The 26063-nt window shown below is 34.7% G+C and overlaps 1 protein-coding gene across 3 annotated transcripts in view; it reads left to right on the top strand.

Annotated features, from left to right (window-relative positions):
* The window catches only part of SCN9A (sodium voltage-gated channel alpha subunit 9), a 91579-nt gene that overhangs the window by 19590 nt on the left and 45926 nt on the right, over positions 1 to 26063 (top strand). For 2 of the 3 annotated variants that reach the window (XM_063107206.1, XM_063107207.1), the window contains exons 11-16: positions 1811 to 2149; positions 5161 to 5290; positions 6511 to 6749; positions 8803 to 8976; positions 9731 to 10087; positions 14122 to 14598. In XM_063107206.1, coding sequence (XP_062963276.1) covers positions 1811 to 2149; positions 5161 to 5290; positions 6511 to 6749; positions 8803 to 8976; positions 9731 to 10087; positions 14122 to 14598 — 1716 coding nt within the window. Of the gene's footprint in view, positions 1 to 1810; positions 2183 to 5160; positions 5291 to 6510; positions 6750 to 8802; positions 8977 to 9730; positions 10088 to 14121; positions 14599 to 26063 lie in introns of all 3 variants that reach the window. The other variant, XM_063107205.1, reaches the window with a different exon arrangement.

The following is a 26063-nucleotide window of genomic DNA, read 5'->3' as shown; positions in this document are numbered from 1 at the left end:
CCGGGGTATGTAGTTCTCCATTTAAGTTTAGTCATTTTTGAAGGAATTCATAGTTTCTGAATTGTCATATCTTCTCTAAATAAACAAATTTTCAAAGCCAAAATATTTTTGAGAACCTTTGTATAAACAAATAGACTGTTTATACAGTAGATTAACTTTTATAGGTATTTGTATTTAGTCTGTATTTTTTTAATGCCTTATGAGTTAAAAAGTAATCTTAGACCAGTTTCTCTTCTTTCTTCACCACTGTAGGTAATGGTATCATCCGAATATGTCACCCACTTTGAGGACGCCTTTGACATCCTCCACCCCCAACCGCATCAGCTACTAACATGTAGTCTCAGAGTCTGTTAATTCTGCTTGTGTGGAGTTTCTTTCTTTTTCCACCAAAACCTCCCTATCTCAGACTTCCATGCCTAAGTTCTTTACAAACCCCCAACATGAGCCATTGCTTTTATTCTCCTTAACACTTCCCTGTTTCCCATCACACAACTCTCCAAACCCTTTTCTCTGAAACAAAGATCTAGTCGTCCCTCTGCCCAGCTTAAAACAAACAAACAAACCTCTGTTGAATAACCACTGACTACAGAACAAGATCCATATCCACATCTTATCCATGCTGTAAACTGGCTTTAGCTTCATCCTCCCCACTTTCTCTTCCTTCACGTACCCTCAGTTTACCAAACTGGAGTACTCACTCTCACCTATGGGCCCTGTACTTTCATACCTTTATTACTTAGTACACACAGCATTCTCTAAATTAAATCATTTTCTTCCATTTCCTCCTGTCATAGCACCATGCATTTTTTGCCCATTAGCCCAGGTGCCTCCATCTCACAAATTTTCCTCGATCCTCTCCACTTCTCCTGATCTGCTCTTTGGTGCCCGCTCAGAATTTCGATCCTTCTCATTTTTGCCTGCATTTAAAATTTCCAGCTTCTACTACTTATTAAGTCTGCCAGACTCTGTTAGATATACACAGAAATAAAAGATAAAGTCCCTGCTTTCAAAGATTTCACAGTTTAGGTGGTGAGACAGAACTTGAACACATATGGTATCAATAAAAAGAAATGTGACGAGCCCTGTCAAGCAAAGACTTTGTCATACTCATTTTCCATTGTTTACAGTGCCTGCCACTTTGTCCCTTACATAGTAAGAACTAAGGTTGCATTCAGTTTGGTTTTTGGAATCAGTTTATCCTGGACATGAGTCATTTAAGTATGACTTTTCCCCCCTCTTTGGTATTTGGCAGCTTCTTTTTCAAGTTCTAATATTTTATGACTTTATAAACTCACTGGTTTTAAAAGATGTCTTTTAACACACCTTAACCGAGCTCTCCGTATGTAAGATGGAGTTGCGAGCAGCGCAGTGCAAAAAAGCATACAGCATACAGCATGGTTTTTGACCTTAAGAAAGGTTCCATTGCTTGTAGAACTTAGGGATTGACATTTGAAAAGATGTGATATGATATATGATAACAAGTATCAATACTAAATTCTTTTCTTGAGTGATATGTTCTGTACAACAAAATCAACGGTCTAAAAAGAATGGAGATTTCACTCTAGACTAGAATAGTAGAAAGCTGTACATAACAAAGGATTTAGCAGTCCTCAAAGAAAGAATTCTTCAAATCATGTCATCCCTTATTTGGAAGTATTTGTCTTCTCACTGAATTCCTTTGTTTTTAAATCTGTTTCTTTTACACCAGTGCACAATCACCCACCCTCAGGCCAGTGGGTTCCGTGGTATAAGTGCACTTCCATTTGCAAGCGCTTCAGCAGATTCATGTCACCTTTTATTTTTTCTGCAGTCACCACTCAGCATTCGTGGCTCCTTGTTTTCTGCAAGGCGCAGCAGCAGAACAAGTCTTTTTAGTTTCAAGGGTCGTGGAAAAGATATAGGATCTGAGACTGAATTTGCCGACGACGAGCACAGCATTTTCGGAGACAATGAGAGCAGGAGGGGCTCACTGTTCGTGCCCCACAGACCCCGAGAGCGGCGCAGCAGTAACATCAGCCAAGCCAGTAGGTCCCCCCCAATGCTGCCAGTGAACGGGAAGATGCGCAGTGCCGTGGACTGCAACGGTGTGGTCTCCCTGGTTGACGGACCCTCAGCCCTCATGCTCCCCAATGGACAGCTTCTGCCAGAGGTGATAATAGATAAGGCAACTTCTGACGACAGCGTAAGGACGTTTTACATAGCTCAGGCATGGCTGGGCCCTTGTTCCTGCATCAGTCTCTCTGCTAGAGGGCTTTCCCTCTGGTCCTGTGAATGGCTCTGCATTTTGCAGTACTTTTTCTGTAGAAATACATCTTTAACTCAATAAAGAAAATCCTCATACTATGTATTGGTAGACATCTACTACAAAGATATTTAAAATCCCATTTTTGGAAAAAAGTAGTCTATTGATTTTATAACAAGATTCTAAATCATCTCTTTAGAGAATAATTCATAAAACATGTATAGCAGCACAGAAAATGCATTGGCAATGCTGATCTTATGCCGTAGGAGGTATGAGATCAGCATTTCTCTAAATCAGTTTGGATTATTTGCCACCTCCTGCTATTTTTTTCAGCTCACTGCTCAATATATACCTTACCACAAAAGATCTTATTTGAGTTGTTAGTAATAATGATAGTAATAATAATAATGTCAACAGCAAACATGTGTTTAGTATTTACAACAACTCTATGAAGTGATGTATTATAATCTCTGTTTTACAAGTGAGAAATTGAGGCAATGGAAATAAAGTGATTTGCCTAAGTTCACTCAGCTAATAAATGGTAGCTCTAAAATTGACCACAGATACCCTCTATTTTGGAGTTTGCTGTTTTTACCACCACATTCTGCCATCTCTTTAATGTATAGTAGGCTTCTGACCTTGGAAATAACTTAGATTGGCTATACTATTTAGTTTTACTATGTAATGGAACATACTGTTTTCATTTACTTTTTTTTTTTTTTTTTGGTCTGGAGCCTATGAATATAAACAAGATATCCGAAACACATACACTGGTAGTAACAAACAAACATAAAAACAAAAACATGACAACCATTCCAAAACAATTCTAAGAGTTTAGGAGTCACTGAGAGTTTGATTATGTTTGAGAGTGAGATCTTTCTGGTTCCTGGAGTTTCCAGGATACCTCTCTAGCCCATTCACTATGTTATGCTGCATTACTCAGTATCAGCAAAAGCTTGGACTAACCCAACAAGCTTCTAACCCATACTGCATGATCATTTATTCATATTTGCAGGCAATGTAATATTTCAAGTGAGAATAAAGTTCCATCAAAGCCATGGCCACACATATTTCAGTTTGAATGAATGCATGTGCTTTTAGGTAACATGTGACGGCTGTTTGCATGATACAGCTTAAGCCCTTCTGTCAAGGTATTTTTTCTTATCAAATGAGCATGTTAAGTTTTATGGACTCAGACATTTGCTGTGTTTTGTTTTTCAATGATGTGTGTAACTCGTAAAATATTACATAACTTATATCAGGTTTGGAGATTATTTCATATTTTTAAGTGAAGTGTTTTTGTTTAAGAATTTAATTTACCACAGATGTTTACCAATGCCATAATAAATCCTTAAACTAAAACTATGAAACTGGAGGAATTACTGGATCCTTTTAAGATTCAGTAGAAATGCAATAAACATAAAAGTGTGGCATAATATATAGTTTAGCTGAAAATATTGCATAACAAATAATATGATCTCTACACCTGAAACTGTCTACATGCAAAAGGATTTGTTTTATCAAACAAATTCTTGCTTGACTTGGGGAAAAATGTTTTGGTAAGTCAGTAAATTAGAGACTGTAGCAGAGAAAACATGCTTATAGAGAGATCTCTATAAAAATTCACCTGCTTTTCAGTTACTTAGTAAAGGCAAAAAAAAGAAGAAAGTCATCTGTAACTATGTGTGTGCATCTGTGCACATACTCATACATACACACATGCCTATATTTATGCCTGTATGTCTCTTTTGATACACATACATGTATAACTGTACCTATACAACTATATAACTTTACAACTCTAGAACGATATATTTATATTAGGGTATTTCAAAAAGTTTGTGTAAAAATAGAAGTAAAAGCTAATATGATTAGAGCGCTGTTTTATAACAACAGTCAAGGGTTCAGATTTCATACTGGCCAGTGCAAAAAAAAAGATAATATAAATATTTCCATGAACTTTTTGATGTACCCTGACATATATAAATTATATATATATATATATATATATGTTTGTAAAATATACAACACATACCACACACAAGCAAAGAGATAAGTAATAAAAGTAGAGTTGTATAGTTGTTTTTGTGTATATATGTGAGTGTTTGTGTGTGTGGGTATTGTTGGCCTGCTGAACCAGCATAGTGTTTTAAACTTGAATTAGTTGCCAAGTTTTAAAAATAAGACATTTTCACATAAAAATTAATATATCTGGTATGCTTGAGCTCATATCCCTGCATGGCCACAATTTTTAGAGCTAAACAGTGGTCACTTCTCAGATGGAGCTTGCGTTCTCCGTGTTGCTCTGCAGTTCCCATCAGTCTTAACTAGTTTTTTTCAAACCAAGTCATTTATTATCATATACTCAGCTCAGTTCACGAGGTCTTCCTTGGCATTAAGAAATAATCATTCCAGGAGCCATCATTAATGTTGACACCTCAATAAAGAATAATTACAGAAATTTCTCAAAGATTACCAAGGTTCTGCTCCTTTACACACACACCACTGTAAAACTTTAGCTGTTTTAATGTAGGACTTTAATATGGTAAAACTATCTGAATAAATTGGGACAACCAGAAAGACTGAGAGATGATGATAGTACTATAACAATAACGGCAGCAGATTTTGTTTTTTATTTCCTAAGTATTATTTAATTCTCATACAAGAATAGGAGACAAGTACTATTATCGTATTACTATCCCCATTTTACCAATGATGAAACTGAGACAGAGAGTTAAGTGACTGTTCTATGACATACAGCCAGAAGGAGCAGAGCCATAATTTGGAGCCAGTAATCTAGAATCCAGTTTTTGCTTTTAGTTACTCACTACAGCTACCTAAGCAAGATTTTATTTTGTACCTATAACTTATTAGAATTTTATTCTTAAGACTTGAATTAATCATCTTTTCTTTTTCAGGGTACAACCAATCAAATACGCAAAAAAAGACGTTCCAGTTCTTACCTCCTTTCAGAGGATATGCTGAATGATCCTAATGTCAGGCAAAGAGCAATGAGTAGAGCAAGCATATTAACAAACACTATGGAAGGTGTGTAATAAAATAAAATTTATATAAATCCTGGTACATAAAATAGACACATGAAGTTCTTAGGAAAAATTCAAAGAATATAAAATGGCATTAAGCGACAGAAAAGATGACCAATGGATACTGATGGAATCACTTTTATGTGTTTAAAAATGGATAAAGTTATTTGTGATTAAAAACAGGCATTGGGGGGCTGGCTGGTTGGCTCAGCTGGCTAGAGTGAGGTGTTGATAAAGTCAAGAGTTAGGATCCCTGGACCAGCCAGTTGCCAAAACAACACACCAACCAAAAAACAGGCATTGAGTGATAACAACCTTTCAAAGATAAAGAACTTAACGGTAATTGATGAAGAAAGCTAGGCAGTGCTGTATGATTTTCTCACTATATAACCCTGGAAACTACCTAGTGTCTCCAAATTTCTCTTTTTTAATAAGCAGAGTCAAAGGGTGGTAACTTCTAAAAATGTGCTCACTTCCACCCTCTCTCCGCATAATATCATAATATGCCCCAGGTCCCACCTTGTCCACAGGCCAACATCTCACTCCCCACACCACTCCACTCATGGGCCCAAAGTCTCCACTCAACCTCTAAATTTACAGTGAGAAGTAAATGGGCTAATGGTCGGAAATGTCTATTGTATGAGTCCCTTTATAAATTATTTCTAGTCTCTTGTTTCTATAAATTATTTCTAGTCTCACCCGTGAACTAGCAAGAGCTTTCTCTGGATAGAATAAAATTATCTTATTGTCATCATGGGATTAAAGGATGGGGGAAAAGTATGTACATTGGTGAAAAATATACATTTCTCCATAAGGAAAACATTAGTTCTCCTGTTCACCATCACACACTAGGTGCAATTTTTCTGAGATGCCCATGTATCTGCTTTTAGTCATTAATTTCACTGATTTACCCTTACTTATACTTGATGTAGTCAGCAAACTTGTTATACAAAACATTTTTTTTGGCAACTGGTCAGTATAATCGGCACCATGCCCTAGGCAACTGGGCTTACCAGGCAGCCTATATAAGATTTTTATGTAGTATGCTATGCTTTAATTGAAACAGTAGTGTTAAATTAACAAAGTGTAAACCACAAGACTGTTTTCAATATTAGAGTGCACTGCAATTAATTATTGTACTAGATACAATATTTGTATCTGGTTAGGAATAAAATGTACAAATGGTTGACTTCTTTTTCTCTCTCTTTTTTTTTTTTTTGCTAGAGCTTGAAGAATCCAGACAAAAATGTCCACCTTGGTGGTACAGATTTGCACATACATTCCTGATCTGGAATTGCTCTCCATTTTGGATTAAATTCAAAAAGCTTATTTATTTTATTGTAATGGATCCCTTTGTAGATCTTGCAATTACCATTTGCATAGTTTTAAACACATTATTTATGGCCATGGAGCACCACCCAATGACTAATGAATTCAAAAATGCACTTGCTGTGGGAAATTTGGTGAGTCTTTTATGGTGTGTTATGTACCCATTGCTTCTCTCTGGTTGTCACCATTGTCATTTCATTTTTAAGTCAAATAGATCTGCAGCTGGATAATTATGCATATACAGAATTTACCATCTGATTCATTGTGCAGAGTCAAATTTCTGGTAATATATACTATTTTTAAATAGTTTTGCAATAGTGTTGAGGTCCACAAATAACAATACTATTGCTATAAAGGGTCATCATCACAGAAGTTGCTAGTGGCTTTTTCTGCCAGCATGTCTTTTGGGAGGAACACTTTGAAAATTTGATACTTTCTTGTACATTTTATAATTACATTGTACCTTCCTTGTAAGTGTACACCCCACAAACTTTCAGAAAAACTATGAATATATTGTTTTAACATAATAGTGGTAAAGTGTCTGGGCCTTTGGAGTCTCAAAGACCTTGAATCCTGATTCTGCCTCTTTACTAGTTATATGACCTTGGACATATATTTTAAACTTTGTATTCTTTAATTTTATCATTTATAAAATAATAATACTTAATTATAAAATAAGAACAATAATTATTTATAATATAAGGATTATAATCCTTCACTTATATTGTTGGGAGGATTAAACACTTTCTACTTATTAGTCTGTCATACAGTAAGTACTCAACAAATTAAAGCTATCATTATTATTATCATCAGCATCACTCTTTCAATGAATCAACAGAAACAACCCTTAAGAACAGTAATTTTGAAAAACCAAAATGGTAGACCTAGACCAGAAGACAGAAGGGCAGACGAGAAGGTGATCTGTAAGCTTCTGGAAGATATAGGTTCCAATTAGGAAAACTGATGTCAGAGTGATCTCTTAAAAGTGCAGTGCTAGTCACACTATAGATTGATGCCTCATGGCAAACAAAAAGTGCCAGTTCTACAATGTGTGTAAAGCAGGCAAAGGTTCCATTTCTGGGCTGAAGAATCCCGGCTTATGACTCTATCATGAATATTTTTGGGTGTCTTTGTAAATGTCTATATAAGATCATTTTACTTTTGATGTCGTCCCAAATCAATTGATCTTTGAAGCCAAAGAGTTTTTTTCTGGGTCTATCTTCACTTCCAAATTCCTTACAGATATTCCAAGTTAGAATGTTAGTATCCCATGTGCTCTCTGAGTTAGCATTCTTCCTCCTTTCTATTTATCTTTAGAAAAAGGCAGGACCATCTAGTTTCTAATTGTTGGTGGAGGTCCAGATCATGCAAATCAGTACCTTCTTGCTGAGCTGACTGCGTCACTGTGAAATCAAAAAGTATTCACTGTGTCTCTGGTCTATTACCATAACGCCAAGTCCAGGAGTTCCCTGCTGGTGTTCTTGATGCTGGATTATTTTAAAATTTTCTCCCCAAGTTATAGATCTAAACATTTCCCTTTGAACTTTCTTCGGTCAGATTCTTTGAGTCAAAGTGTACCTGTTTCATAAACAAGTCTTTCGTTGTTGCCTTTTTGAGTCCTTTGGTAACAGTGTCATGAATTAATGATGTTTTACAATGCACTTTTGTGTCAAAGCTTTGGAAGTATTTCCTTAACTGCCACTGTGTCAATTAAATCCTTTTTACTCCTCTACCGATAAATCTTTAAAGTGAGTAAACATGTCCTATGTTATTCCAAGAACAGTCAGACCAGAAAATAGACTAGTTCAAAATTTCAGTGTCAATCTATGTTTCCATTTTATCTTCTTCCTGAACAACTTGTTGACCTACATAAATTTATTTCAAAGAGGGACTGTTACTTGTCAAACATTTTACTTTTCTGGAACTTTAATATGCTCTTCTAAAATGCTATCTAAAGATGATAAGAACTGACAGTATAGTTAAAGCTTTTTAACCCTTTGATGCTTGTGTGAGAGCTATAAGAATAGTAATACCTAGTTTATAGGATTAAATGAAGTAATAATATCCATTTGTAAAGTATGTAGCACATTGTCTAGGACGCAGTAAATGCTAGGCAAATAGTCATTATCACCATTATGCTGATTCTGTGCCTTCTAATAACAGAAAAACATTGTATTTCTCACTTAGGTCTTTACTGGAATCTTTGCCGCTGAAATGGTTTTAAAACTAATTGCCATGGATCCATATGAATATTTTCAAGTAGGCTGGAATATTTTTGACAGCCTTATTGTGACTTTAAGTTTAGTAGAGCTTTGTCTATCAGAAGTGGAAGGATTGTCAGTTTTGCGATCATTCAGACTGGTAAATATAGACAAACCTTACCATTATATTCTATAATAAAGGGATGTTTCTTTGGCATTACATCATTATTATTTATTATTAAAAAATAGAATCAAAGAGCTAAAATCACATGAATATTTTAATTTTAGGATCTTTAAGACATGGTCCATTCTAATTTGTAGTATGCACTGGTGTAATAGAAATATTTTCTTCACCAGGTAGGGCAATAATTTATTTTACAGGAAGAAGCTTATGATTTATAGAATTGCAACCATTATATGTTCATAACTATATGGATTTGATAATTAAAGATCAAATCATTGTCCCAAAACAATTATTGTCTGGTATCAAAAATATAAAAATGGATAAAGACTTTTTAAACCCTTTTTCCTTAACATATTAGGCTTTATCCCAATGTCAGCATGAAAATAACTTACAAAAGTAAAAGAAAATAGAATGAAGGATAAATCATCAACTCCAAAAGACATGAGTAAAACCATGATAAGAGGCTTCTATAGCAATTCTGAACTAAAATAACACACTTCCTTCTTAATATGCGTTGTATTTATATTGTCACAAGTATAACAAAATAACTGGAATATTGAAAATAGATGAAAATGAAAAATAGGAATAATTGATTTCAGCCAAATCTATGACAATAATAATTGTCAAAAATAGGACTTAAAATTTGCTTAAATTTAGAACAAAAATCAAGATTGGAAACATGGAAAAAATTTTCATAATGATTAACATTAAGCTTTATATTTACTTTTAGCTTCGAGTCTTCAAGTTGGCAAAATCCTGGCCAACACTGAATATGCTGATAAAGATCATTGGCAATTCCGTGGGGGCTCTGGGTAACCTCACCTTGGTGTTGGCCATCATTGTCTTCATTTTTGCTGTGGTCGGCATGCAGCTCTTTGGTAAGAGCTACAAAGAATGTGTCTGCAAGATCAGTGATGACTGTACACTTCCACGCTGGCACATGACCGACTTCTTCCACTCCTTCCTGATTGTGTTCCGCGTGCTGTGTGGGGAGTGGATAGAGACCATGTGGGACTGTATGGAGGTCGCTGGTCAGGCCATGTGCCTTATTGTTTACATGATGGTCATGGTGATTGGAAACCTAGTGGTATGTAACAAGATGTTCAAACATTTAAAATTCTCTATGGAAATTATTTTATGATGATATGATCTGTTATTTTTATAATTTTACCATTAGTTAGATCTAAAATTATACATTGTAGTAGAATACTAATAATTTTAATACAGGGAAAAACATAAAACAAAATATTTCTTAATTTCCCTGAGCAGATAACCAAAATTTATATTTTTCAAAATCACTCTGTTTATTTTAATGCAAAGCTTTCCACTTTATTCTCTCATGTTGATAGTGAAGCTGTATGAATTAAATCTGTGGTTTTAACAACTCTTAAAAGTTTGTTCAGATATGAAGCAATACTAGTAAATAATATGATTAAATTAGAAATTAAAAAATGAAGTTATAATGAAAGGAGGCAAATGAGAGGACTGGTCCCGCCATCTTACAGTCATATATGACACTACCCTCTTTAGCAAGGATCAGCAAACTATGGCCCACTGGCCTAAACCAGTTCAATGCCTGTTTTTGTATGTCCCTATGAGCTAATAATGATTTTTGCATTTTAAATGATTAAAAAATCAGAAGAATAATGTTTCATGACACATGCACATTATGTGCATTCAAATTTCAGTGTCCGTAAATAAAGTTTTACTGGAATATGGATATATTTATTCACTCCATTTTGTCTATGGCTGTTTTTACACTACACTGGCACAGTTGAGTAGGTGCCATATGTCCTACTCTATGTGCTATAAAGCCTAAAATATTTATTATCTGGCCTTTGCAGAAAGAGTTGCCAGCCAGTGGTCTATAGCATCTCATTTACAATCTTCCTGTTTTTCCAATTAGTGTTTTCTTGGCATGTACTTCTTTTCTGTTTCTCTGTTCCTTATACTGGTTGGTGAAAACTTTTAAGCTTACAAGCAGGAGAAAATTGGCATAAGAAGCTCTTCCACGAGTCATTCAATTTTCAAATCCATGTTGGCTTTGTCTCAGTTGGTCAGGTTGGCACCAAACTCCTCATCAAGTATCCTAGAAGTTGCCATGTGTGAGATAGCTTCACTTTCCACTGGCTTGAAAAGAAATTGCTAATTCTTCTTGTCCTTGCAGCCCCTGTATAAAAAATGATTCAGAGTTCAGGACAGAAATCTACATTCATCAAATAACATATTAAATGACACTGTACCAGACATAATACACAGTAAATTATGCAATGCAAATTCCAGACCCTTACTGCACAAAAAAATGCACATCATAAATTACCAATGTTTAATTCTTGATCATCCTGAAATAAATTTCCTAGTTTTATATAGGTTTACAAATCCTTTCCAATAGGAAATGCAATACACATTTTCTTTTGTTCTTCTTTTGAGTTTGTTATATATTCATAAGCTCTTATCATAAGCTTTGTTTGTATATTTCTTCTTTCAAAATTTTTGACATAAAATAATGAAATAATGAAAGGTGTAGTTGTAAAAACATGCCACACCTAAGCCAGTGATCACAAGTAATTTAAATGTTATTACTCACTGAGGCATATGCAAAGGAAGGGGGATTCCTTGGGCTCTGAACAAATTATTCATTCAATATTTTTTAAAGCCTTCTTTGTGAAAGGAAATGTAGTTAGGCATTATTTATGTAAGAAGGAAGGTATTGCTTAGATACCATTTAGGTAGGAAGACACACACACAAAAAATTACCTGTGGTCTATTCCCTGTCTTCAAGAAGCTTATAGTCTATTAGGACAAAGCAAAGTGGTCCACAAAAACTGTCAGACAAGGAATAAGTGATAAGAGCTAGCAGTGAGGTTAAGATATAATGCTATTTGAGCGTGGACACTGGTGTGAGAATAGTTTTTCCTTAAAAGGCAATATAGATTCATAGTAAAAAATCAATGGAATATATTGACAGTTGTTTAATCCACATATGAGTAGAATTAGTGATGACTGAATCATTATTCATTATTGATTCATGAAAGTGAAATAAAACAGAAGTATAATTCATAAAGTTGATAACTATCTCTGGAATAATTAAGAATTAGAACGTAGAATTAAAATCTGAGAAGAAACAAAAAAATATGTTCCTGATATAGTTCTCTGCATTAGAGTTACATGCTAAACTGATCTCTCTTTTATTTCTCTCATTTCTTCTTTAGGTCATCTTAGTACCAATTAATTGAAATGATGAAATACCATAAGTTTTGGGGGAAGTTTAGAAAAGCAGAAGGTTTTGGTCAGCTTAAGTCTAACAAGTCTGTCAGGACAAATGTACATTTTATTAATATTTCTTTTCTTACCTGGTGTAGTAGTAGATAGGTAATACAAAATAGACTATTTTCATTTGTGATATCAATTACATTATGATAAAATATTAGAGTCATTGTGATTTCTGAAGGAAAGAAACTTATTATAGTATCTGTTCTCAATGAAGAAATTATCCAACATAAGCATATTATTGAAAAGGAGGTCTTTTAACACTTGCAGAGATGGAGACTAAAGCAGTAAAGTGAATCCTCAGGTCCTCATCGATATTCCTATTAAAACACAGACATACACAAGCTTATATTTCATAGTAAAATACATTTTTTCATTGACAATAAAGACCAGAATTAAAATAAATGATTTCAGAATTCCTTAGCAATTATAAAAATTATTTTCTAGGATTCTAAGACCTCCTGCCCCAAGCATGTTCTCTTAATACAGACTTATCAACGCAAACAATTTTAACCTGCTCTCTTATACTTACATCTCAGAAATTTTTAGGTATGGTCAAAATCTAAAATCAGGGCTGAGTGCTTTTTCCTCAGTTCTAATTTTGATTGTTTTTTAATATGAGGTAGATACAACAAATAGTAATTCAATTACTCTTTTTTCCCCTATATAAAACAGTGTTTACATATAATTCCTATGTCTCTGTTCTCTGTGAAAAAGAAATTTTTTTAATTTATCTTTTATTAGCATATTCATTGTTACAAATCATACTTATTCTTTATGCCCCTTATCCAATGTCTTCCTTTCTCTTCCCCTTCCCCCTTCTGCTCCTTTCCCCTTCCCTTCCCTTTCCCCCTAACCCCTCCTTCTTCCCCCTCCCCTCTCTAATAACCATAGATTTGTTCTCTCCATCTGACAGATTAACTGTTCCTCTGTTGGTTTGTTGCCTGGATGATCTGTCCAGTACTGAGACAGGTGTGATCAAGTTATCCCCTATTGTCGTAAAGCAGATGCTTCTTCTATGACTCTGGAGTGTGCTTTGTGGAGAGAGAGGACCTCTTCTTTTTTTTTTATTTTTTCTGTTTTTTGCATTGTTGAGTTCACCTGGACTCCTAATTCAGGGAGGAAAAACAGACATGATTTTGCTCACAAACAGGAGTTTGCTGCAAGATAGAAATAGTCCTAACCTCTGCTGTAACCTCCTCCAGGGCCAAAACGATTGGCAATTAACCAGCCAATCATTATGCCATTATCTTATATAAAGTGAGTTCAATGGGAAGACCTTATTCTATGCCTAAAAGTCACATTAACTTGCAAGCTGACACGATTCTTGGACAAAATGTTTTATTACAGGAACTCTGTAAGTATGGTATGTTCCATTTGCTGCAACAAGTCACGTTTATCTTCTGGAAAAAGTGAACATAGATCTTGGCCTGAATGACTTTAGCACAATAGACAAGTCATCATTTTATTGTTGTTCTGTGTCTCACAGGTAACAAGTAATAATTATAGATGAATGTTAGGAGAGCTTTTTTAGGCTTATAAAAGGAAATTTGACCAAGGAACACCGGCTATAGAAATGAATTTCAAAATGACATAGTGATAGTGGTAAGGGACCATCCTTTCTGCTCCCCATGGTAATTCTTTATGTCTATGGCTGACCCTTTGCTCCCCAAAGTTCACAGGGGCCAGCATATGGAGACTTCTCTCACCTGTTCTTATCTGTGTGTGAAAAGGTGCAGGGATCTTCATTGCTGATTTGCATTGTGGCCTATATTTCAGAAAAGCATACTTATTTTCTTTTTTATTTCCTATCTCCCCATTTCTCTACACCCCATCCCCACCCTGATATAGGTCCTCAACCTATTTCTGGCTTTATTACTGAGTTCATTTAGTTCAGACAATCTTACAGCAATAGAAGAAGATACTGATGCGAACAACCTCCAGATTGCCGTTGCCAGAATTAACAAGGGAGTAAATTACATGAAACAATTCTTACGTGAATGTATTCTAAAAGCATTTTCCAAAAAGCCAAAGATTTCTGGGGAGATAAAACGAGCAGAAAATATAAATAGTAAGAAGGAAAACTATGTCTCTAACCGTACACTTGCTGAAATGAGCAAGGATCACAGTTTCTACAAGGAAAAAGATAAAATTGGTGGTTTGGGAAGCAGCATGGACAAATACTTGATGGAAGAAAGTGATTATCAGTCATTTATTCATAATCCCAGCCTCACAGTGACCGTGCCAATTGCACCTGGGGAATCTGATTTGGAAAATATGAATACTGAGGAACTTAGCAGTGATTCAGATAGTGAATGCACCAAAGAGGTAAGATTGCTTTCTACACATTGTGTTTCATGTTACTAGTTAGTATAAAGTGAATCAGAATTTCAGATTTCTGTTGTCATAAGTTCTCTTTAACATTGTATATACTGATGGGTAGTTTTTTGTGTGTGAGTTTACACAACAGTTTCCTGAAGGTTCATCTGGTAAAGTTTTACTTACTGATTCTTAATCATAGATTTAATCTTACTTATATTTGAAAGCACTAGGTATCTTTGAGTCTTCCCATCCTATTTGCATGTTTGTTATCAATTGTAAAGTCATAACCAGTCTTTTTTCTACTGTGCATGATAAATCCACCTCTCTTCATCACCTTGACCTTTGCACTCACTACTTCTTGCCTAAACCATTTCAAGTGGAGTCCCAACTGGTGTGGTGCCTCTGCCTTCATTTTTCATCAACTCTAGTCCACTTATGTTATTAATTTAACTCAGATTCAGTCCTAATCATGTCAATTCTGTGATGTATCCACAGTCCCCAAAGTCTCCTGAATTATATACTGTACATAAAGCTTCGACCAGCTATGTCTCCTAGTGCTCACCTGTAGATCTTTTACCTGTACCAAACCCATTTACATCTAGGCCATAAACACTCTCTACCTGCATGACTTAGCTTGGGATTTCCTTCTCCAGTCGAAATCCTATATGCATCCTTCAAGGAATAGCCCTCAGATTCTTCATCGGTGAAATTTTTGGTACTAAATCATAGTTGGGTAAGGGTTTAATGGATGAACAAATTAACACATGTAAAATGTTTAAACAGTACTCACAGTGATTAAACTGTTACCACTGCATCCTTCCTTATTTCTCCCCAGATGAATGTAATCTCTTCTCATTTTGAACCCCTCACAATTTTATACCTCTTCCTGGATTTATTATTTAGGCTTGTATTTTAATTTTCTAAATAAATTATGGTTTGCATCAAATGGTACTGTAAACTGATTGAGAATGGGATCTTCTTTAAAAGCTCTTTTCCTCACCTTTACCTCTATATTTCTAAATGAGTTCATGGTATGTACTGAACTTTATTTTTGTTAATATGGAATATAATAACTGTAAGTGAGTATTACCACAGATTATTTTTATGGCATTGCTTTAAAGTTTTAAGGTATCATTTGCAAATCATTTCTTTTCTTCAGGTCATGTTAGAATGTATTTGACAGATATTTACCAAATAGCTTCTATCTGCTTAACCTTATTAAGACTTGCCTTCCATGAATTTGTACTGGATTTAGAAAAAAAGATTTTATGGAATAATCATGACCACAGCCATGTATACAAGAGGCCTTTAAAAAGTTAATGGTGGTTGCATGAAAGTGTATTATGAAAGGGAACAGCAATGAATTTTCCTATCTACACTGGCCACTAGTTACATGAGTATGGGCCCTCTATAATGTTACTAAGTCTCTCTGTGCCTTACTTTTCCTCATCTGTGAAATGGGAATTAGAATAACACCACTCCCACAAACTTATGAAAATAAATTACAGGTAGGGATTATGCCTGGCACTCAACAGGAACTGAGTGAGCTAATTGTCATAAACAATTACCTCTACCTTTGGAGGGTCACCCCATGGATAAGCTAGGTACTCTTCCTCAACAGATTTTGCAGTAGGTTTGTTATCACCAGCATCACAACAAACATGAGTGATACCTTGCACTATGACATTATGATGGCTTCAACGTCACTGAGTGATGGGAATTTTTCAACTCTATTCTTTACATGGAAGAAGTCATGCTCCCAGAATTCAAAAAGTGTGCTTATTTCAGCTTAAAGGTAGAAAATCAAATTCCACATACACTTTTTCAGGATCAGGCGTCTGGGGTTTATACGGAAAGAGAAACTAACTCAGTTAACCATTTTTCTGCTAGCAAAGATTAAAGTTGTAAATTCCCAATTGCCTGGCAGTCTATTGTTTTCTGAATCAGCTTGAGATTCTAGCTAAGTCAAGCAAAAACTTTGGAGAAATTATTTCTTCCCAGGTTGTTTTTCCTTGGTCCAAAGCCAGTGGCTGATCTTACAGGATCTACTTAGCTGCTGACAAAATCCTGTTTTTTAGTATATTGAGTTGTAACATTTTAAAGGGATCCTTATAGATCTTTCCCTTTAGCACTTCATTTCCTAACTGAGAAAGCAAGACAAGGAGTGACTTTATCCACAGTTATAAAGCCACTTCAAGGCAGAGTCTGTGATTCGTAACTCAGTGGTATTTCTACCACCCTTCCCCTGTCCTTGTCCATTTGAGAGACAAAACACACAATTGTATTGGACCTAATACCGAATTTGTCTCCCTGGTGTATACAGCTATACATTTTAACCATTCATACAGTTACTCTGCCACCTTTCCCATAAACCCTTACTAAATCGTATGAAATTTAATGCTCTGTAAACTGATTTGTCTAAAGGCCATTTGGTGTTAATATTCTAATATTATTGATTACCATTAGTTTCTTTCTCATGACATGCATTCTTATTCTATTGCATTTCTGTGCTCTACACAGTATAATGACAGGAGCTTGGGGATCAACTTAGAAGTAGTAATAAGGAATATATGAGCTAATCTTTTTAAATCATTTAGCACAGGGTTCGCATTAGTAACCCCCCCAAAATTTAGTTTTTGTTATTATCATTGAGTTTATCATCATTATCATCATCTAAGAGTTCATGTTCTTAGTGCCACTAACTTAAAATTATGGACTTTGAAAGTTTACCCTTCTTCACAGGAAATCTTCTGTGATGGACCTCAAAGTGTGTCATCTTGAGTTCATTGAAACTCACTTGACAATATACTGGAATTAAGAAATAATGAAGGTTCAAGATCTATAGGAAATTTGTTAGATAAACCAGAGATATTAAGCTGTGGCTAGGTGTGAAAACCCTGTGTCTAAGGTCTTTCTCTCCAGCTGCTTTAGATTAAAATGTTTCTGTTATGACTTTTGTGTTGTGATTTGTTTTTCAATTTGCACCACTAAAAATGCAGATTTTCTTTATTATCTAAAGTATCTCTTACCCTTCCGTGCTAACCTTCCTTGCTCTAATTCTCATAATTTCCAGCTATCACTTGTGTTCCCAGATTCTTGAACTGCTTGTTTCTCTTGGTACCTTTCTTCTTTTTCCATGCTTGAGATGTCTTTGAAATAGTGATTGTCATGTTTCTGATGAGGCTTGATGAGCCAAAGAAACTAACTCCTGATCCAATGCATTTAGGTCATTCAAGTCTTAACCGCTACCTTGGAGTTTGGTTAATAATGCAGCTTCCGAAGGTAGAATATTTGCCTCAAATCCTACCTTTAATACTAACTCTATGATCTTGAGCAATCTACAAAAACCTCTCTTTTTTCCAGTTTACCTATATGTAAAATAGAATTGTAAAATAGTATTGTAAAATAAAGAGTACATAATCCAAGTAAATAATTAGACAAGTGCTTGTTCAAAAGTAAGTGCTCAGTGAACAACTACAATAAGTATGGAATCGGGTAGTCACACACACACATTGTGCATAGCTATTTCCTGCAGATTAAATGTAAGAAAGGTAGCTGATGTGGACCAGTGGTTCACAATTTTAATGTCTAAAAGGCAGACATGGGGATTTTGTTACAAATGCCTGTTCTGGGCTACATTCTCTGATTTCTCTCTGCTTAAATCTGAATCCAACCTCAGAATCCTTATCGACATTGTTCCCAGTGACCACTGTGATGGATTTAGGTGGCATAGAAAATGAACCTGAATTCTTCATCCCTAGGTTACTTGAATTCAGGTTTCTGAGAATAACATTTTCATTATTCAGGGCTGAGGATATATTTCCCCTATTGCCTGTTTAAGGACTTGCATTTTGAACAAAAGGAAAGAACATGACTTCTTTGCCTCTCCCTCTGCACCCACCAAACTCTCTCTTTTATGAACTAGCACTCTGTTTTCCCAGTATATTTTATGAAGATTTTTAGCCCTCTTCTAGTGTCAGCTCTCATCTAGGCAGGTTTCCTTGTCCTGGTAGAAAATTAAATATACACTCCAGAATAAAGTCAAATTATTTTATAGTAAATCATCTTACCAGAAAATGACCAAAGAGATGAGTTCAGATAGAGGTTTTAGTCAAATAACCAATTCTGAGGAAACAATTGAACTTCAGCATTTCTCTGAAGATACCATCTGTCTCAGAATCAAGAAACACCTACTGTCATCTCATGTGTACCCATGAGCATATGACTCCTGTCACTGCTTCTCAGAATGCAGGCACCAAATGGATGGCTGCTCTCAAAGCTGGCCTCCTTCTGAGGGGCAGCACAACCCTCAGGCACACTGCAGACATTAACACCACACTACACAGATCTCTGCCAATGCTTCCTCATTATGAGCTGCAAATGAAGCATGAAACGCATTCATTCATGCAATAAATATTTATTGCAACTTACTATGCTCCAGGAGCTGTGCTAAGAGTCACTGGGAAAAATATCCTGCTCTCACTCAGCTGCAATAATTTAATATCTGGCTTCACTCGCAAGTTCAAATATAAGAGCTCAGGGTGTGGATATATGAGCTGTTTCAAGGGCATATTAGCTTCCTAGTGCTGTCATAACAAAGTACCACAGACTTGGTGGTTTTATTCTCTGACAGGAATTATTCTCTGACAGTTCTGGAGCCTAAAAGTCTGAAATCAAAGAATGAGCAGGGCATTGCTCTTTCTGAAAGCTCTCGGGGGATCCTCCCGGGCTTCTTCCTAGTGTCTGGTGCTTGCTGGCAATCCTTGCAGCTTGTAACTGCATCACTCTGATCTCTGGCCCTTTTGTTATGTGGTGTTCTCCCTGTGCATCTGTCTTCTCTTCTTCTAAGTGTGCTGGTTATACTGGGTTAGGACCCACACTAATGACCTCATCTTAACTTGATTACATCTGCCAAGATCCTATTTCCAAATAAGGTCATATTCAAAGGTACCAGGGTTAGGACTTCAGCACATCTTTTGAGAATATACAATTCAACCAATTAACAAAGCGTTTTGACTTCGAAGACTGGGTGGATATTGATGCCATTAAAATCATACAGGAGGAGGAGAAAATGTAGAGGCCAGGGGAGATACACAGCTTAATCCTGGGGCATCTTAATTTTGAGCCACTTGCAGGACAGCCAAGTGAAGCTGAACAGTTGGAATTTGGAAACATAGGTTTTAAGGAAAGAAGAGCAGTCAGAGTTATGGATAGATTGGAATTTTGTATGGTAACTTATGCTAATTATGAGATTATTTAGGATCTTTATATTTTTAGGTGTTTAAAATGTCATATTTATTTATAAATAAGACAAACTCCTCTGGAGCAAATTCATGGTAGTTATTACCTGATACCTTCTTCTCTGGTGAGCATCTTGCTGAGGTAACTATTAAGTTCTTAGTGATACTAAGCCTTATCCAACTCTCCCTGGCATGTGGATGAGACTGATGAGTTACTCGAAAATATCACCGAAGTCCAGATAATTGACTTTAAAGCTTCTCCTTTGTCATGACCTATCGTGTTATTATAGAAAAACATCAAATTAATTTGGCATTATTTCTTCTACATATCACCACATTGCTTTTTTTCAAGTCTTGTGTTCTCTCAAGACAGTGTGTTCATTAAAATTATCATTATATCATCTTTCACATTAAAGCTATATTAAGAAATAGGCAGTACACCTACTGCTACAGTAAGGTACACCTGTGCAGACCCTCGTTATTTGAATTAATCTGATCTACTTAAAGGTACATGAGCAATCCCCATATATACAAATTTTTTAGTATTATGCTAATATTTCTGACCATGCGTAAGTCAGGATTCTGTTTAGCTGTGTGCAGTGGAAACCAAGCTACACTGGTATAACTAGATAGAGCATTCTTTTGTCATATTTTAAAAGGCCCAGAGATAAGCAGTCCATGTGGCATCCACGTCCTAGGCTCCATCTGTCTTCCACTCGGCCAGTCTTCACATGAGGCTTTCTTCTTCTATCTTAAAACACCTATGATCAGAAGCGACAGTTCCACTTATAGCATCACATCCAATTCTCAGGCAAGAAAAAAAAAAAAGGAATTGAAAAGAGGCAGAGTGGTGCCTGGCACACTTGTCTGAGGAAAGCCAAAACTGTCCAGGGATCCTTAAGCAACTTTGGCTTTTGTCTTATTGGTAAGAACAGTGTGACATGGCCATCCCTAACGACAAGGTAGCCTGGCCAATTCAGGACAACCGTCTGGGCCTATGGACAACCCAAATAAAATCTGGACCTCTTAGTGAGGTACATTGGAAGATATTAATGGGATCTGACACACCCCTCCAATATTATTACTGCTACTGATTATTATTTTTATTGTTAATCCTTTATAAAAATGTCAAAAGAATTGAAGGAATGTATTTTTATGTTTTAAGAGATGCAGATACTGGGCATAAATTGGGGAAATGTGTGTATCCATTATAATGTTTATTCTGAAATCATATAATACAAAATTACCAAGATGTGAGTTAATTTTTATTTACTGAATTAGAAAAATATACAAAAATAAGGATATTATATTAAGTTGAACAATAAGAAACTACAAATATTCAACCATTTCTGATCTACAAAAAGTAGAAATGTCATATGGTTCAATGTAATATAAAGGCAAAGGGAAAATGTAAAACATGAACTTTTTTTACCTATATAATCTTTATTACTTAATTACATAAATACTAGTTTACCGAATAGTTATTTTATTCATATTTTATATTTGTGTGTAATAGAGAATACATAAAATTTTCTATGACTGCATGCCCAGCATTATGATAGGCATAGAGTTTTTCTCTTCTAAATTTTACTCATCAAATATTTTTAGCCCTCTGTGAATATAGGGTCCCCAAAAAGCCACACTAAAACTTCATGCACTTCAAAGTAAGCAATCATTGACACCAAGAAGTTTTAACCTAATAGATTGCACCTAAGGTAAATATACAAACAATTATAACACAGAGAAGAGCAAAGCACATTCCATAACAGCATAATAAAAAAGTCCATTGAGGATGCAGTGAGTGAGGGACTGTATTAGTCTGGAGGCACAGGAAAGGAGGTGGCGCTTGAGCCAGACCCTAAAATATGGAGATAATTCACTGGGCAGATATGGTGCAGAAGGAAACCTCAGGCAGAAGGACGAGCATTCATATTGTTCACCTGATTCACTTATTCATTTATCCATCCACCCATTTATCTATTCAGATTTCTGTTTGGAAAGCCATCATCTTTGGAGAGACTTAAATGTGCTTACTTGTTATGAAATGCATTCATTTTGTTGATTTTTTAAGGATTTGTTTAAATATTTGCAGTCATCAGGTTAAATATTTTATATACTTTCACTCTATAGTGGTTTTTATTACATTGTTATCAGATCTATCTCTTCTTAGATTTTTTTATCAACCTTTTTTTCCTCAAAGAGGCAGTTACTACATTCACCAAGAGGGAAATTTAGATTTTTGTTTATTATTGCACTTTATATAAAACATGATAATCTTTTTCAGAAATGCATTTCACTTGGCAAGATTTAAGGATTACTTACAGTTACGCCTCTGGGGAAAGCTGGCATTCTCTTGTATTTTTTGCATAGATTCTTAAAAAAATATTTTAAAAAGCACTCTTCTGTAGAATTTTACTTAGACCATTTCTTTTTTTCAGGTTGGTTCCAAACTATTTGAAAAATCTTTCCATCTTTAAAGGGTTTGTTGATGTGCCTAAAAACAATGAAATATTTGTCTTACATATTTAAATCAATGTTTTGATTATATTTTGATACATTTGGAAATATTACTTTTTTTGCACTGCTGTTTAAAATGTCAAAATTAATTAAACATGATAATTAAAACTAAATCAAGAAATATTAATTATAGAATATGCTTTTTCAAAATGTGCATTTTGATACCTACCCCACCTCCACACTGATAATTACTTATTTTTAAATGTTGCTGTGGAAGAGCAAACAGAATGCAAAAGATTGCATTTGCACATTATAGTATTTAGATTCATCTCCCATATAACAGAATTATATAACCATTTAGTTGATTGTCCTTAAGTCTATGTTAAATGATATTTAATCTTATTGCTGTGTTTCAAATATATTGCTTAACCTTGAGTATATAGCATGTATTTTCAAACTTGTAACTAATTTCTACTTACAGGTGTGTGATTTTAAGTCACTAAATTATTTCATCATGCTGCATTTCTAAACTTCAGAACCTAACCTTCTTACTTCTCACAGGGGTAAAACCAAACTGGACCAATCAAGGATGCAGCTTTGTGCTTTTAACCAGGCAGAGACATATGTGACCACTTTTACACAGGTTACCTAAAAAAAATCATACATATATGATATTTTTTTCAGTGTCTTGCATGCTGTTCAGCTACAAAATCTTTCTGCCTGACTCATTGCAAGAAAGTAGAAACATATACAATTGTTCCATAGATGAATTGATATCACAGCACGTCACCAGGGCAATTCCATTATTTTTTGTGATTCTCTTGATGACTTCCTTGATATATCCTTCGTGTTCTTAGGTGATTTCAAGTGCATAGTCTATAGATTTTTATTGGGTGGATTACAAAAGTAAGATACAGAATGTAACAGAATTCATTGAAGCAACATGTAATTTTAGTATATGTGCTGCCGAAGCGAGCACAGAAGCAACATGTAATTTTAAAACCTCTATCAACTTCCCTTCCTAATTTAATCTATCTCTATGTAGATGTATACCTCATTAAATTGTAACATTTAAATTCAGTAGATTAAAACTCTATTAAAAACAATTTTTGTGGGAGAAATATTTCAGGCCTACATATAAAATCTCAGAAAGGAAAGGATCATTGTAGTTCTAGCCCTGTATTTACAGATAAGGAAATCAAGACTCATACAGTTTAGCTGCTTTCTGAGTATGTATCTAGGAATTTGAAGGCAGAGCCAAAATACCCAGCTACTGGTCTATACCTTGAGTACATTTTGAAACAGTTTTAAGCACAGTGATTACTAGGACTTTATTTTTTAAACGAATTCAGTAATTAACATTTGATTATATTTGCTTATATTTAAAATGCATCAATTAAAAGTTAATAGGACCTGCCTATGAATGAGTGATAAGTGCTTTAAATGTTTAATTTGATTTCCGGAGCAATATTACTCACCAATGAAAATAAGTTTATGGTTATATGCATAATTACAGTAGCCTCCACAAGCTAGAAGGTTTAAATAGAACATATTATGAAGTGAACATATTATTAAGTGAATATAAAAGTTTTGCTAAAATTAGAAACAGATTAATATGAATTACCTTATCTTATATTTCTAAAAAGTATAAAAGAAGGATAACTACTTGCAAATAATATTTTGCTTTTAGTATACCTTGTTGAATGACTGAACTCTAATAGTTCCTTGAGGGGGAAAAAATCTATGATAATAAGAATCTTGCCTTTTTTTAAATAATTCAGTTCATATTTTAAATTTCTCTGTCATTGTCAAGATGTTTGTATTATTGTTATTTATTGTGCAATGATAAAAGCAAAACTTTATCCTGAGATTGACACAGTGTAGGGATAATAATGCTAACAGTTTCAAAAGAAAAAAAAAAAATGTTTTACTGTTCCAGTTTACTTAAGTTAATTTTAAAGGTGCTCTTAAATAAGAGACATAATTTTCTACTTCAAAGTTGGTGGTGATTTAGAAGCAATATTCTCATAGAAAACCATTTTATTTCAGAATGCAGTAAATTTCCTACAACTAAAGCCTAAATAAAGATATACATATATACAGTATTATCTATAAAGGTAAAGGTAAACACACGATTTTGGAGAAAACTGTTTCGAGAAATATACATACATACATATATGTCTATACCTATGTGACTCATAAATTATTATTACAATTTTTTATAATCAAACTACTGTTAGAAAAAAATGAGGTACATGTTAAACATTGGTCATTCCCTTGGTAAACTAAAAACTCTCGATATTTAAGTTGTGAAGAATGATTTGGAGCATGGCACTTTGATAGAAGTTTCCTACATAAAAATTAGGAGAGACATTTTATTCGTGTAAAATTTCTATTTTACATTGTATTTTCAATATTAGAAATACACATGCTTAAAAAACTGGTAATTATTCCATTCATTGGAATTTCTCTTTTCTTGCCCTTCCTTACTACGGATAGTGTTAGAGGATAACAGAAATGATTGAAATATACAGATAGTTTAGTTTCTCTTTGTCATTCTGGTTTGTTTTAAAATTATGAACAAAATTTAACAAGCTTGAGTTTTAGAATCTACACTTTTACCTCACATTTTGCCTTCATGTTTACTTAGGTTCCAATCCTTGTTTAGTCACTCATTGCAATTTTCTAGCAGTCCTCAGTAGTAGAACTGTTTAAATGTTTGTTTCTGAAGTTTTTAAGACACTTCTGATTTGATCCACTGTATTCCAGCTGCTTAAATATCTATTCTCTGCAGATAGTTAGCATAGCAGTTCTGTGATAATGCACAGTCCTTGAAAAACGATGGTCACTTTGCATTAGAAGTCTTGTTGGTGAACGCCCCTTACCTTTATGTTAGAAAGGAACTCCAAGGTGATACTGTAGGATCTGTGTGAGAAATCTACAGCCAGTCCAGCCTTCTTATATGGTCAAACTTTGTTGCTTTTGTTTGTTTGTTTGTTTGTGTCTGTTTTTATAGTCAAGATCCTATCATTTGGTTATATAAGTTGTCATTTTATTATGCAGAGAGTGCACTAGTTAGAAGATTCTGGGAAGAATAAAAACTCTCAGTGAAACCATTATCTTTATTTTGAACTTCCTTGCTGGTGGCTCAGATTTAACCTCATTATGTCTCCAACACCTAATACTATGTACCATGTTGACCCTGTGATGAAACTGTTAAGTGCGTTTCCTGCTGAATGAGCAGCTGTTCCCCAAGAGCCTACACAGTTTCTCTGGTAGTAACAAACAAGGAACAGTAGGAAATAAAAAATGTCTTACCCTTTCTTTTAAAAAGAGCTGGATTTTTAGTTGCCCATAATTATGGGGGCCAAGATTTTATTGCAATTAGTATATAAAGTGACAATTTTCTGCTAAATTAGAGGAAGTAACATGAAAATCTAGATAAAGCGGAAAACACTACTGACTAGTTTCCATTTATCAAAAATATCTGGAATACTTTTTTAACCGGGGACATCACCTTTTAAAAATAATCTTGAGAAATTTCAGAGAGAACAAATAAAGATTGCAGGGACCTTGAGAGGCCCAGAAAGCTGAATCATGTAAGGAAACTAAATATCACTACACTCAAGATAAAAAACACAAATGGTAATATCATAGATGATCTCCAATTTTTAAAAGGCTACAAGGATATAATGTTTGCATTTCTCCAGAAGGCAAAACAAACAAATGAAAAAGGCCCTAACAATTGCAAGGGAGAAGAAAGCTTGTTTTGGT

Source organism: Cynocephalus volans, chromosome 1 (genome assembly GCF_027409185.1).
Source record: "Cynocephalus volans isolate mCynVol1 chromosome 1, mCynVol1.pri, whole genome shotgun sequence".
Lineage (NCBI taxonomy): Eukaryota > Metazoa > Chordata > Mammalia > Dermoptera > Cynocephalidae > Cynocephalus > Cynocephalus volans.
This window is presented reverse-complemented; position numbering and strand designations above follow the sequence as displayed.